Source organism: Coturnix japonica, unplaced genomic scaffold (assembly GCF_054131305.1).
Source record: "Coturnix japonica strain WE unplaced genomic scaffold, WE-NBRP24 Scf133, whole genome shotgun sequence".
In the NCBI taxonomy this organism is placed as follows: domain Eukaryota; kingdom Metazoa; phylum Chordata; class Aves; order Galliformes; family Phasianidae; genus Coturnix; species Coturnix japonica.
This window is the reverse complement of record NW_028189036.1, coordinates 14,871-27,971: the sequence shown is the minus strand read 5'-3', so window position 1 is coordinate 27,971 and position 13,101 is coordinate 14,871. Positions and strand designations below refer to the sequence as shown.

General features: G+C 57.1%; 2 protein-coding genes and 1 long non-coding RNA gene across 10 annotated transcripts; 1 reads left to right on the top strand and 2 right to left on the bottom strand.

Annotated features, from left to right (window-relative positions):
• Positions 1 to 31: 31 nt before the first annotated feature.
• LOC146751113 (uncharacterized) lies at positions 32 to 531 on the top strand. 2 transcript variants are annotated; one of them, XR_014941901.1, is made up of 2 exons: positions 32 to 162; positions 278 to 531. It is a non-coding gene; the product is annotated as an uncharacterized LOC146751113 (long non-coding RNA). The 2 variants fall into 2 exon arrangements; XR_014941902.1 differs by having other exon boundaries at positions 33 to 162; positions 403 to 531.
• A 276-nt stretch (positions 532 to 807) lies between these two features.
• Positions 808 to 8,118, bottom strand: BACC1 (BPTF associated chromatin complex component 1). Of its 4 annotated transcripts, none has more exons than XM_085535570.1 (6): positions 7,945 to 8,118; positions 6,738 to 6,842; positions 4,856 to 4,957; positions 3,181 to 3,338; positions 2,136 to 2,234; positions 808 to 969 (listed from the first exon to the last, which is right to left on the bottom strand). In XM_085535570.1, the coding sequence occupies exons 2-6, from the start codon at positions 6,770 to 6,772 to the stop codon at positions 965 to 967; spliced, it is 399 nt and encodes a 132-aa protein (XP_085391696.1). In that variant the 5' UTR covers positions 6,773 to 6,842; positions 7,945 to 8,118; the 3' UTR covers positions 808 to 964. The 4 variants fall into 4 exon arrangements, with proteins under 4 accessions (XP_085391696.1, XP_085391695.1, XP_085391698.1 ...); XM_085535569.1 differs by having other exon boundaries at positions 6,738 to 6,829; XM_085535572.1 differs by lacking the exon at positions 4,856 to 4,957.
• Positions 8,119 to 8,762: 644 nt separating this feature from the next.
• On the bottom strand, positions 8,763 to 12,574 carry LOC146751112 (ribonuclease kappa). Of its 4 annotated transcripts, none has more exons than XR_014941884.1 (4): positions 12,334 to 12,574; positions 10,414 to 10,493; positions 9,157 to 9,448; positions 8,763 to 9,060 (listed from the first exon to the last, which is right to left on the bottom strand). XR_014941884.1 is itself a non-coding variant. In XM_085535573.1 (3 exons), exons 1-3 carry the CDS (start codon positions 12,409 to 12,411, stop codon positions 9,310 to 9,312), a joined length of 297 nt encoding a protein of 98 aa, XP_085391699.1. In that variant the 5' UTR covers positions 12,412 to 12,574; the 3' UTR covers positions 8,763 to 9,309. The 4 variants fall into 4 exon arrangements, 1 of the variants encoding a protein (XP_085391699.1); XR_014941883.1 differs by having other exon boundaries at positions 8,763 to 9,117; positions 9,175 to 9,448; XR_014941885.1 differs by having other exon boundaries at positions 8,763 to 9,039; positions 9,175 to 9,448.
• Positions 12,575 to 13,101: the final 527 nt, after the last annotated feature.

Genomic DNA, 13,101 nt, shown 5'->3' with positions numbered 1-13,101 from the left:
CTGATTGTCCCCATAGCACCCCACAGCACCCCATAGCTGCCCCATAGCCAGCCCACAGCATCCCATAAGCACCCCACAGTGCCCCATAGGCACCCCACAGTGCCCCATAAGCAACCCACAGGGCCCCATAGAACCCAATAAGCACCCCACAGTGCCCCATAGGCACCCCACAGTGTCCCATAAGCACCTCATAGGCACCCCACAGGCCCCATAGCACTTAATAAGCACCCCACAGTGCCCCATAAGCACCCCATAGGCACCCCACAGCACCCCATAGGCACCCCACAGCACCCCACAGGCCCCACAGTGCCCCATAAGCACCCCACAGGGCCCCATAACCACCCCATAGGCACCCCACAGTGCCCCATAAGCACCCCACTGGGCCCCATAAACACCCCATAGGCACCCCACAGCACCCCACAGTGCCCCATAAACACCCCACTGTGCCCCATAAACACCCCACTGTGCCCCATAGCGCCCCATAGCGCTGTTGTGTCATCCCAATAAAGACAACCCAGTGCTGTGTCCATATGAGGGGGCTCCTCATTAAAGGGTGGGGGGGGGGGTTCATAAAGGGGGGGTCCCATATAAAAGGGGGGACCCTATAAAGTGGGGGGGTCCCTATAAAAGGGGAGGGGCCCTCATAAAGGTGGGGGGGTCCTCATAAAGTGGGGGGGGGGGTCTTCATAAGAAGGGTCCTTATAAATGTGGGGGGGGGTCCTTTATATAGAGGAATGCCTTTAAATTGGGGGGGGGTCCCATTAATGGAGGGGGGGCAGAAAACACCACAGAATACCGGGGGGGGGGTGGGGGGGTCACAGCTGTTTATTGGGGTGCAAATATGGGGGGGGGGACCCCAATGGGGTTTTGGGGTCTTGGGGGGGGGGGCTAATAAGGGGGGGTCCGTTGTTGTGGGGTCCATGGGAGGGGGGTCGTGGGGGGGGGGTCCCACGGAGGGCTCCATTCACACTGTGGGGAGGGGGGGGGCATAAAGATGCATATAGAAACCCCACACAGCCCCATAAAACCCCATAGAACCCCAAAAAACCCTATAGAGCCCTAAAGAACCCTATAGAAGCCTATAGTAACCCATAGCACCCCACTGAGCCCCACAGCACCCCATAGCACCCCACTGAGCCCCATAGCACACCACAGCACCCCACAGCACCCCATAGAACCCTACTGAACCCCATAGAATCCCATAAAACCCCATAGAGCCCCATAGTGTCCCATAGCCACCCCATAACCTCACAGTCACCCCATAGCCACCCTATAACCACTCCATACCTACCCCATAACCCCATAACAACCCCATAGCGACCCCATAATGGCCCCATCCCCACCCCATAACCCATTAACAACCCCATAGCGAACCCATAACGGCCCCATAACGACCCCATAACCCCATAATGGCCCCATAACAACCCCATAACGACCCCATAACCCCATAATGGCCCCATAACAACCCCATAACGACCCCATAACCCCATAATGGCCCCATAACAACCCCATAACCCCATAACGACCCCATAACAAGCCCATAAAGACCCCATAAGAGCCTCATAATGACCCCAAAACCCCATAACCACCCCATAACCCCATAAAGACCCCATAAGGGCCCCATAGTGACCCCATAACCCCATAACGACCCCATAACCCCATAATGGCCCCATAACAACCCCATAACCCCATAACGACCCCATAACCCCATAATGGCCCCATAACAACCCCATAACCCCATAACGACCCCATAACAACCCCATAATGACCCCATAAGAGCCCCATAATGACCCCATAACCCCATAACGACCCCATAAGGGCCCCATAACGACCCCATAACCCCATAGTGACCCTGTAATGACCCCATAAAGGCCTCATAACGACCCCATAAGGGCCCCATAATGACCCCATAACCCCATAACGACCCCATAACCCCATAATGGCCCCATAACAACCCCATAACCCCATAACGACCCCATAACAAGCCCATAACGACCCCATAACCCCATAATGGCCCCATAACAACCCCATAACCTCATAACGACCCCATAAGGGCCCCATAACGACCCCATAACCCCATAACCACCCCATAATGACCCCATAACGACCCTATAAGGGCCCCCCCCCCATCTCACCCAGTTCCGGGGGGCTCCTTTTTGGGGGGGGGGGTTCCCCCAATCCCTCCACATCCACCACGTCCCCCCCGGGGGGGTCGGCATCAGTGGGGGGGGGCTCTGAAAAAGGGGGGGGGGGGGGTTAAATAAGAGTGGGGGGCGGTCCCAAATTAAGGGGGGGGGTCCCAATGGGGGGAGGGGACTAAAGAGGGGAAGGGGGGGGTCCAAACTGGGTGAGGGTCCCAAATAAAGGGGGGGGTGGGGGTGTCTAAATTGGGGGGTTCCCAAAGAGGGGGGGGGGGTCTTAAAGGGGGGGGGTCCCAAATAAGGGGGGGGGGTCCGAAAATTGGGGGGGGGTCCTAAATTAGGGAGGGTCTCAAAGGATGGAGATTCCTAAAGGGGGGTGGGGTCCCAAATAAGGGGGCTCTAAAGGGGGGGTGGGGGGGCAAAAAGGGGGGGAGGGGGTCCCAAAAGGGGGTCGGGGGGGGGGGTTCAAACTGGGGGGGGGTTCCAAATAAGGGTGCTGTACAGATGGGGGGGGGGGAGGGGGGCAAATAAGGGGGGGGGGTTCGCATGGATGGAGGGGCAGAAGGGGGCAAATAAAGGGGGTCCCATAGAGGGAGGGTCCCAAATAAGTGGGGGAGGGGGAGGGGGTCTTAAAGGGGGGCGGGGGTCCCAAATAAAGGGGCTCTAAAGGGGGGGGTTGGGGAGCTAAATAAGGGGGGGGGTCCCTAAAGGGGGTCGGGGTGGAGGTTCAAACTGGGGCTGGGGGGGGGGGGGGGGTCTTAAAGGGGTTGGGTCCCAAGATTTGGGGAGGGGGGCAAATAAAGAGGGGACTCAAAGAGGAGGAGTCCCTAATAAGGGGGTGGGGGGACCCAAATAAAGGGGGAACCAAAGTGGCGGGGGTCGAAACAGGGGGGAACCCAAATAAAGAGGGACCCAAATAATGGGGGGACCCAAATAATGGGGGGACCCAAATCAAGAGGGATCCCATATAATTGGGGGGGGGGGGTTCTAATTAAGGGGTGGGTCCCAAATTGGGGTCGTGAGGGGGGGTCTCCCATACCGGAAGTGGATTTGGGTCTTTTCGGGGGCGGTTCCGGTGACGCCCCGCCCCCCCCCGGTCTCCTTTGGGCCCGTTTGGGTGAATCCGGGGTAGGGGCCGGAAGCGGCAGCCCGCCTTCCTCGTAGGCCTTCCGGCGGGCGGCACCACGAAGCTGAGCGCTGATTGGACGAGAGGGGAAAAGGGGCGGGGTTAAGAGCGGAAGCGGAAGTGGGAGATGAAGGAGGGGATAAGAAGGGGATTAAGGGCTGTGCGCTGATTGGACGAGGGAAAAGGGGCGGGGTTAAGAGCGGAAGCGGAAGTGGGCTACGATAGAGGGAATTTAAGGGCTGAGCGCTGATTGGACAAGAGGGAAAAGGGGCGGGGTTAAGAGCGGAAACGGAAGTGATATAGGGAAGGATAGGGAGGGGATTTAAAGGTGTTTTGGGGTTAAATTGGGATGTTTTGGAGCTTTTGAAATAAATTTTGGGGTGAAAATGGGGAATTTTGGATCATTTTTGGGGTAAAATCGAAGGATTTGGGGATATTTAAGGGGGAAGGCCCGCGTCCTTTCATCTTCGGACGACTTCCGGCTCGCCCCGCAGCTGATTGGATGGGGGGATAAAGAGGCGGGGCCAGGGGCGGAAGCGGAAGTGGGGGAGGAAGGAGAGGATTTGGGGCCTAGTTGGCGGCCATTTTGAGTCTATTTTGGGGTCAATTTGGGGCCATTTGGGTCCTTTTAGGGTCTATTTGGGGTCTTTTTGGGGCCATTTTAGGTCCTTTTGGGGTCAATTTGGGCCCATTTGGGTCCTTTTTGGGTCTATTTGGGCTCATTTCGGTCCTTTTAGGATCCATTTTGGGGTCAATTTGGGTCCTTTTAGGGTCTATTTGGGTCCTTTTTGGGGTCCATTTTGGGTCCCTTTGGGGCCGTTTTGGGTCCCTTTGGGGTCAGACCGGGTTAGTTGTGGGGCAGAGGTTGGTTATGGGGCAGGGGTTGGTTATAGGCTGGTTATGGGGCAGGGGTTGGTTATAGGCTGGTTATGGGGCAGGGGTTGGTTGTGGGGCAGGGGTTGGTTATGGGGTGGTTATGGGGTAGGGCTTGGTTATGGGGTGGTTATGGGGCAGGGGTTGGTTATGGGGTAGGGGTTGGTTATGGGGTGGTTATGGGGTAGGGGTTGGTTATGGGGTGGTTATGGGGCAGGGGTTGGTTATGGGGTAGGGGTTGGTTATGGGGTGGTTGTGGGGCAGGGGTTGGTTATAGGGTGGTTATGGGGCAGGGGTTGGTTATGGGGTGGTTATGGGGCAGGGGTTGGTTATGGGGCAGGGGTTGGTTGTGGGGCAGGGGTTGGTTATGGGGTGGTTATGGGGCAGGGGTTGGTTATGGGGTGGTTATGGGGCAGGGGTTGGTTATGGGGTGGTTATGGGGCAGGGGTTGGTTATGGGGCAGGGGTTGGTTATGGGGTGGTTATGGGGCAGGGGTTGGTTATGGGGCAGGGGTTGGTTATGGGGTGGTTATGGGGCAGGGGTTGGTTATGGGGCAGGGGTTGGTTATGGGGCAGGGGTTGGTTGTGGGGCAGGAGTTGGTTATGGGGCAGGAGTTGGTTATAGGCTGGTTATGGGGCAGGGGTTGGTTATGGGGTGGTTATGGGGCAGGGGTTGGTTGTGGGGCGGGGGGGGCAATGTGGGGCCGCCCCCTTACAGCGTGCGCTCGCGGATGATGGCGCTGATGCGCTGCAGGTCGTCCCCAAAGCGCCGCACGGCTGCGCGAAGCAGCTCCAGCTCCGCCGGCGTCCACTTGGCCCTGCCCCATAGCGCCCCATAGATACCCCATAGATGCCCCATAGCGCCCCATATTACCCCATATCCCCCCTATATCCCCCCTCATCACCCCCATATCCTCCCATACACCACCCATATCCCCTCAACTGACCCCATATCCCCCCATACACCACCCATATCCCCCCACTGACCCCATACTCCCCCATAGCCCCCCCATATCCCCCTCCATATCCCCCATCTGACCCCATATCCCCCCATAACCCCCCCCAATGACCCCATATCCCCCCCATATCCCTCCACTGACCCCATACTCCCCCATATCAACCCCATATCCCCCCCACTGACCCATAACTGCCCCATACCCCCCCATATCGCCCCCATATCCCCTCATATGACCCCATATCCCCCCCATAGTCCCCCATATCCCGCCCACTGACCCCATATCCCCCCCATATCCTCCCCCCATAACACCCCCACTGACCCAATAGCCCCCCATATGACCCCATATCCCCCCCATAGCCCCCCATCACCCCATAATCCCCCCATATCCTCCCCCATATCCCCCCACATCCTCCCCATATGACCCCATATCCCCCCATCTGACCCCATATCCCCCCATATCCCCTCATATGACCCCATATCTCTCCATATCAACCCCATATCCCCCCCATCAGACCCCATATCCCCCCCATATCCCCCCACTGACCCCATATCCCCCCCATCTGACCCCGTATCCCCCCCATAACCCCATATCCCCCCCATCTGACCCCGTATCCCCCCCATAACCCCCCATATCCCCCCCCATCTGACCCCATATCCTCCCCATATCCCCCCCACTAACCCCATATCCTCCCCATCTGACCCCATATCCCCCCCATAGCCCCCCATCTGACCCCATATCCCCCCACATCCTCCCCATATCTCCCCCACTGACCCCATATCCCCCCATATCCCTCCATATCAACCCCATATCCCCCCCATATCCCTCCATATCAACCCCATAGCCCCCCATCACCCCATATCCCCCCCATAACCCCCCATATCCCCCCCCATCTGACCCCATATCCCCCCATCACCCCATAGCCCCCCATCACCCCATACCCCCCATAACCCCATATCCCCCCATAACCCCATATCCTCCCCCCATCACCCCATATCCCCCCATCACCCCATATCTCCCCATCACCCCATAGCCCCCCATCACCCCATAGCCCCCATATCCCCCCATATCCCCCATAGCCCCCATCACCCCATATCCTCCCATATCCCTCCATATCAACCACATATCCCCCCCATATCCCCCCATATCCCTCCATATCAACCCCATATCCCCCCATAACCCCATACCCCCCCATCACCCCATATCCCCCCATAACCCCATATCCCCCCATAACCCCATAGCCCCCCATAACCCCATATCCCCCCATATCCCCCCATCACCCCATACCCCCCATCACCCCATATCCCCCCATATCCCTCCATATCAACCCCATATCCCCCCATAACCCCATATCCCCCCATCACCCCATATCCCCCATAACCCCACATCCCCCCATAACCCCATATCCCCCCATAACCCCATATCCTCCCCCCATAACCCCATAGCCCCCCATCACCCCATAGCCCCCATAACCCCATAGCCCCCCATCACCCCGTATCCCCCCATCACCCCATACCCCCCATAACCCTATATCCCCCCATATCCCCCATATCCCCCCCATAACCCCATATCCCCCCATAACCCCATAGCCCCCCATAACCCCCCATCACCCCATATCCCCCCATCACCCCATAGCCCGTACCCCGCAGGGCTGTCAGCCATGGGGTGCAGCTGCATCGTCAGCTCCCCCAGCCGGGAGAACGCGGCGCCCGCGGCCGAGAAGATTTCCCCGACCTGAGGGAAGCAACTGGGATGGACTGGGATCCACTATGGGGTTTCTATGGGGCTGAGGGGAACTATGGGGTTTCTATGGGGCTGGGAGGGTTCTATGGGGTCCCTATGGGGTTCCTATGGGGCTGAATGGTTCCCTATGGGGCTGAGGGTCCCTATGGGGTCCCTATGGGGTTCCTATGGGGCTGAGGGTCCCTATGGGGTCTCTATGGGGTTTCTATGGGGCTGAGGGTCCCTATGGGGTCTCTATGGGGTCCCTATGGGGCTGAGGGTCCCTATGGGGTCTCTGTGGGGTTTCTATGGGGCTGAGGGTGCCTATGGGGTCCCTATGGGTTCTCTATGGGGCTGAAGGATCCCCTATGGGGCTGGGAGGGTCCTATGGGGTCCCTATGGGGCTCAGTGGTTCCCTATGGGGTCTCTATGGGGTTCCTATGGGGCTCAGTGGTTCCCTATGGGGCTGAGGGTCCCTATGGGATTTATATGGGGCTGAGAGGGTTCTATGGGGTTCCTATGGGGCTCAATGGTTCCCTATGGGGCTGAGGGTCCCTATGGAGTCCCTATGGGATTCCTATGGGGCTGGGAAGGTTCTATGGGGTCCAATGGGGTCCCTATGGGGCTGAGGGTCCTTATGGGGTCCCTATGGGATTCCTATGGGGCTGGGAGGGTCCAATGGGGTCCCTATGTGGTTCCTATGGGGCTCAATGGTTCCCTATGGGGCTGAGGATCCCTATGGGGTCCCTATGGGATTCCTATGGGGCTGGGAGGGTTCTATGGGGTTCCTATGGGGCTCAATGGTTCCCTATGGGGCTGAGGGGTCCAATGGGGTCCCTATGGGATTCCTATGGGGCTTAATGGTTCCCTATGGAACCTTTGGAGGGTCCCTATGGGGTTCCTATGGGGCTCAATGGTTCCCTATGGGGCTGAGGGTCCCTATGGGATTCCTATGGGGCTCAATGGTTCCCTATGGGGCTGAGGGTCCCTATGGGGTCCCTATGGGGTTCCTATGGGGCTCAATGGTTCCCTATGGGGCTGAGGGGGGGGTTCATCTCGAGCCCCCCACTGACCGGAAGTCCCCTCAGCCCCCCACACCGGAAGTCCCTCCCTCCCCCCCCCCCCACCTTGGTGGACGCGGAAGTCATGGCGGCGTTTCCCGCCGTTGTGGTTCCTCCTCCGCCGCCGTTTCCGGTCTCCACGCGCCGCCGCCGTCGCTCCGCTTCCGCCTCAATGATGGCGGCGGCGCGGGGCGACCTGCCCGCTGCAACCGGTGCAGGCCGCGCCCACTTCCGGTCTCCTCTACTTCCGCTTCCGGTGTCTGACTTCCGCTCTTAACCTTTCTACTTCCGGTCGGCTCGTCTTACTTCCTGCAGTCACTTCCGGGATGGGTGCGGAGCGCCCTCGGCCGCTCTAGCCACGCGACTCTATGGTTTTACGGTTTTATGGGGCTATAGGGAAGAAATGGGTCCTCCAAGACCCCCTTTGGGTCCTCCAAGACCTTTGGGTCCTCCAAGACCCCTTATAGGTCCTCCAAGACCCCCTTTGGGTCCTCCAAGACCCCCTTTAAGTCCTCCAAGACCCCCTTTGGGTCCTCCAAGACCCCTTTTAGGTCCTCCAAGACCCCCTTTGGGTCCTCCAAGACCCCCTTTAGGTCCTCCAAGACCTTTGAGTTCTCCAAGACCCCTTTAGGTCCTCCAAGACCCCTTTTAGGTCCTCAAAGACCCCCTTTAGGTCCTCAAAGACCCCTTTAGGTCCTCCAAGACCCCCCCTTTGGGTCCTCCAAGACCCCCTTTGGGTCCTCCAAGACCCCCTTTAGGTCCTCCAAGCACCACCAATGGGATCAGAGCTGGGATTGGGGGTGGAAATGGGGGCTATAGGGAGGAACTGGGGGTCTTTTAGGGGGGTCTCAATGGTAACAGACACCCAGAACTCCATACAGTGATACAGACCAGCATCATTTATTACAGTGGATGGGTTGGGACGTTGTAGGACAGAGAGGATCCAAACCAGTGGGTCCTCCAAGACCCCCCTTATGGGTCCTCCAAGTACCATCAATGGGATCAGAGCCGGGATTGGGGGGGGTAAATGGGGCTATAGGGAAGAAATGGGTCCTCCAAGAACCCCTTTAGGTCCTCCAAGACCTTTAGGTCCTCCAAGAACCCCTATAGGTCCTCCAAGACCTTTAGGTCCTCCAAGAACCCCTATAGGTCCTCCAAGACCTTTAGGTCCTCCAAGAACCCCTATAGGTCCTCTAAGACCTTTGGGTCCTCCAAGAACCCCTATAGGTCCTCCAAGACCTTTAGGTCCTCCAAGAACCCCTTTAGGTCCTCCAAGACCTTTAGGTCCTCCAAGACCCCCTTTGGGTCCTCCAAGCACCACCAATGGGATCAGAGCAGGGACTGGGGGTCTCTATGTAGGAAATAGGGGGGTGTGGGGGGGTTATGGGATAAAGGGGGGGGGGTCTTTCTTTGCTCTGGTTGCCATGGTAATTAACGAACCAGGTATTCCTTCCTCTTATTGAGTCGGGCCTGACACAAAGCGAAGCCTCCCAATATGAGATAAAGACCCGCAGCCACAAAGCAATTGGTTCCGACCCGTTCGTACAGCCCATAGATCCGGTCCGGACCACTACAATGGATGGAGATAAGAGATAAAGGGGATTCAATGGTTCATAAGGGGGTTGGTATCAACTTTGACCCCCCCCCAGCCCCTAATAATAGACCCCCAATAGGTCCTAATAGATACTAATAGCCCCTAATAGACCCCAATAGACTTCTATAGACCCTAATAGAACCCAATAGACCCTAATAGAACCTAATAGCCCCCAACAGACCCTAATAGACCCCAACAGACCCTAATAGACCCCAACAGACCCTAATAGACCCTAATAGCCCCTAATAGACCCCAACAGACCCTAATAGACTTCTATAGACCCTAATAGAACCCAATAGACCCTAATAGACCCTAATAGACCCCAATAGCCCCTAATAGACCCCAATGGACCCCAATAGACCCCAATAGCCCCTAATAGACCCCAATGGACCCCAATAGACCCCAACAGCCCCTAATAGACCCCAATGGACCCCAATAGCCCCTAATAGACCCCAATAGACCCCAATAGCCCCTAATAGACCCCAATAGCCCCTGATAGCCCCCAATAGACCCCAATAGCCCCTAATAGACCCCAATAGCCCCCTATAGCCCCCATCAGCCCCCAATAGCCCCTAATAGACCCCTATAGCCCCCATCAGCCCCCAATAGCCCCTAATAGACCCAGATAGCCCCCAACAGACCCCAGCAGACCACAATAGCCCCTAATAGGCCCCAATAGACCCCAATGAATCCCAATAAACCCTAATAGACCCCAATAACCCCCAATAGACCCCAATAGACCCTAATAGACCCCAATAGCCCCCAATGGACCCCAATAGACCCTAATAGATCCCAATAGACCCCAATACCCCCCATCAGCCCCCAATAGCCCCTAATAGACCCCAATGCCCCCCATCAGCCCCCAATAGACCCCAATAGACCCTAATAGACCCCAATGCCCCCCATCAGCCCCCAATAGACCCCCATAGACCCCAACTCACTCATTGAAGTCCTCCTCGGTGAACGGGACGTCCTCGATCAGCACAGCTGAATGGACGTTGAAGAAGATCCCCAACAGAACCTGGGGGGGGGGGGGAAAGAGGGGACATAAAGATGGCTGCCATACCCCCCCCACCCCCTTTATGTCACTGCCCCCCCCCATATGTCACCCCCCCTTTGTGTCACTCACTTCCTGCTGTCCCCTCCCCTCCCCCCCCATTAGGTCTCAATGTCACCCCACACAATGTCACCGTCAACACCCTGTGGGGCAGATGGAACCGGAATGGGGCGGGATGGGGGGGGGGGGACAATAGGGACAATAGGGACAATGGGGACAATGGGGAGATAGGGACAATGGGGTGGGGGGACATTGGGTACAATGGGATATAGGGACAATGGGGTATGGGGACAATGGGGACAATGGGGTGGGGGATAATGGGATATAGGGACAATGGGGACACGGGGGACAATGGGGACAGTAGGGACAATGGGGTGGGGGACAATGGGGACAATGGGATATAGGGACAATGGGGACAATGGGGAGGGGGGACAATGGGGACAATGGGATATAGGGACAATGGGGACAATGGGGAGGGGGACAGTGGGGTGGGGGGACAATGGGGACAATGGGATATGGGGACAATGGGGTCAGTGGGGCCGGATGTGGGGTGGTTATGGGACACGTGGTGACACAGCAGCGCCTGATGCCCCAAAGGGGAAGTGGGAGGTGGGGCTGTGGGGCTGGCCCTATAGAAACCCCCCCACACACACAGCACAAGGGGACCCTACAGCCCCATAGAGACCCCACAGCCCCGTAGAAATATCTATGGCCCCATAAAGACCCCCATAGTCCCATAGAGACACCCTCAGACCCCCCTCAGAACCCCTACAGGCACAACAGAACCCCCATAGAGCCCCTATAGGACCCATAGAACCCCTATAGGCCCAATAGAACCCCTATAGGCCCAATAGAACCCCCAAAGAACCCCTAAAGGCCCCATGGAACCCCCATAGAACCCCTATAGGCCCCATAGAACCCCCATAGGCCCAATAGAACCCCCACAGAACCCCATATAGTCCCAATAGAACCCCCTAAAACCCCATACAGTCCCAATAGAACCCCCATAGGCCCAACAGAACCCCCATAGAACCCCCATAGGCCTAATAAAGCCCCCACAGAACCCCATATAGGCCCAACAGAACCCCATAGAACCCCATAGAACCCCCATAGAACCCCATATAGACCCCATAGAACACCCATAGGCCCCATAGAACCCACTATAGACACCATAGAACCCCATATAGGCCCCATAGAACCCCATATAGGCCCCATAGAACCCCCTATAGACCCCATAGAACCCCCTATAGGCCCCATAGAACCCCCTATAGACCCCATAGAACCCCCTATAGACCCCATAGAACCCCATATAGACCCCACAGAACCCCCATAGAACCCCATATAGACCCCATAGAACCCCCATAGAACCCCATATAGACCCTATAGACCCCATAGAACCCCATATAGACCCCATAGAACCCCATATAGACCCCATAGAACCCCCATAGAACCCCATATAGACCCTATAGACCCCATAGAACCCCATATAGACCCCATAGAACCCCCATAGAACCCCATATAGACCCCACAGAACCCCCATAGAACCCCATATAGACCCCATAGAACACCCATAGAACCCCATATAGACCCTATAGGCCCCATAGAACCCCATATAGACCCCATAGAACCCCCATAGAACCCCATATAGGCCCCATAGAACCCCATATATACCCCATAGAACCCCATATAGACCCCATAGAACCCCCATAGAACCCCATATAGGCCCCACAGAACCCCATATAGACCCTATAGACCCCATAGAACCCCATAGGCCCAACGGAACCGCCCCCCCCCCCCCATTCACCAGCATGACGACGCCCCATGCGCTCAGCACGATGCCGCAGGCCGCCAGCTTGGGCCCGCAGCACAGCAACGACACCATGGCGACCTCCCTCCTTCCTCGGCGGTGCTAAATGACGTCACGCCCGCGTCGCGATGACGTCAGAACGACGTCAGAAAGCGGAAGCGACCTGCGAATCTCCCCCCCCTCCCGGAGCTGCTGCGCGGCCGAGCCGCTGCAGCAGACTGAGGCGGCGCTCCGATGTGACGTCATAAAAGCGCGACGGGCGGCGCGCGTTGTAGACGTCACGGCGAGAGTTGGAGGGCGAGTCTCGCGAGAGGAGGGAACGGTGCTGGGGGGGGCGGGGAAAGGGGGTAATTAAGGAGTAATTAATTAAAGGGGTGGAGTAATTAAAGAGGATGATAATAGGACTGAGGGTTAATGGAAATGAGGAGTAATTAAGGGATGGAGTAATTAAGAGGGGTAATTAAGGGGGTGGGGTTAATTAAGGGGGCGGGGTAATTAAGGGGGCGGTGGTAATTAAGGAATTAGCATATTAATGAGGGTAGGGTAATTAAAAGGGCGGGGTTATTTAGAGAAATTAAGGTAATTATAATTAACGCAGTCATTATAAGGGTAATTATAATAGAAGGAGTGATTTAAAGGGGCAATACCAAAGGTGGGCCCCACCCATAGACCCACCCCCCCCATTGGTGCCGTTGCCCCTTTAAGAGCCGCCCCCCCACGCGGCGCTGACCTTTAGCTAAAAATAACCCCGCGGGGGGAGGGGCG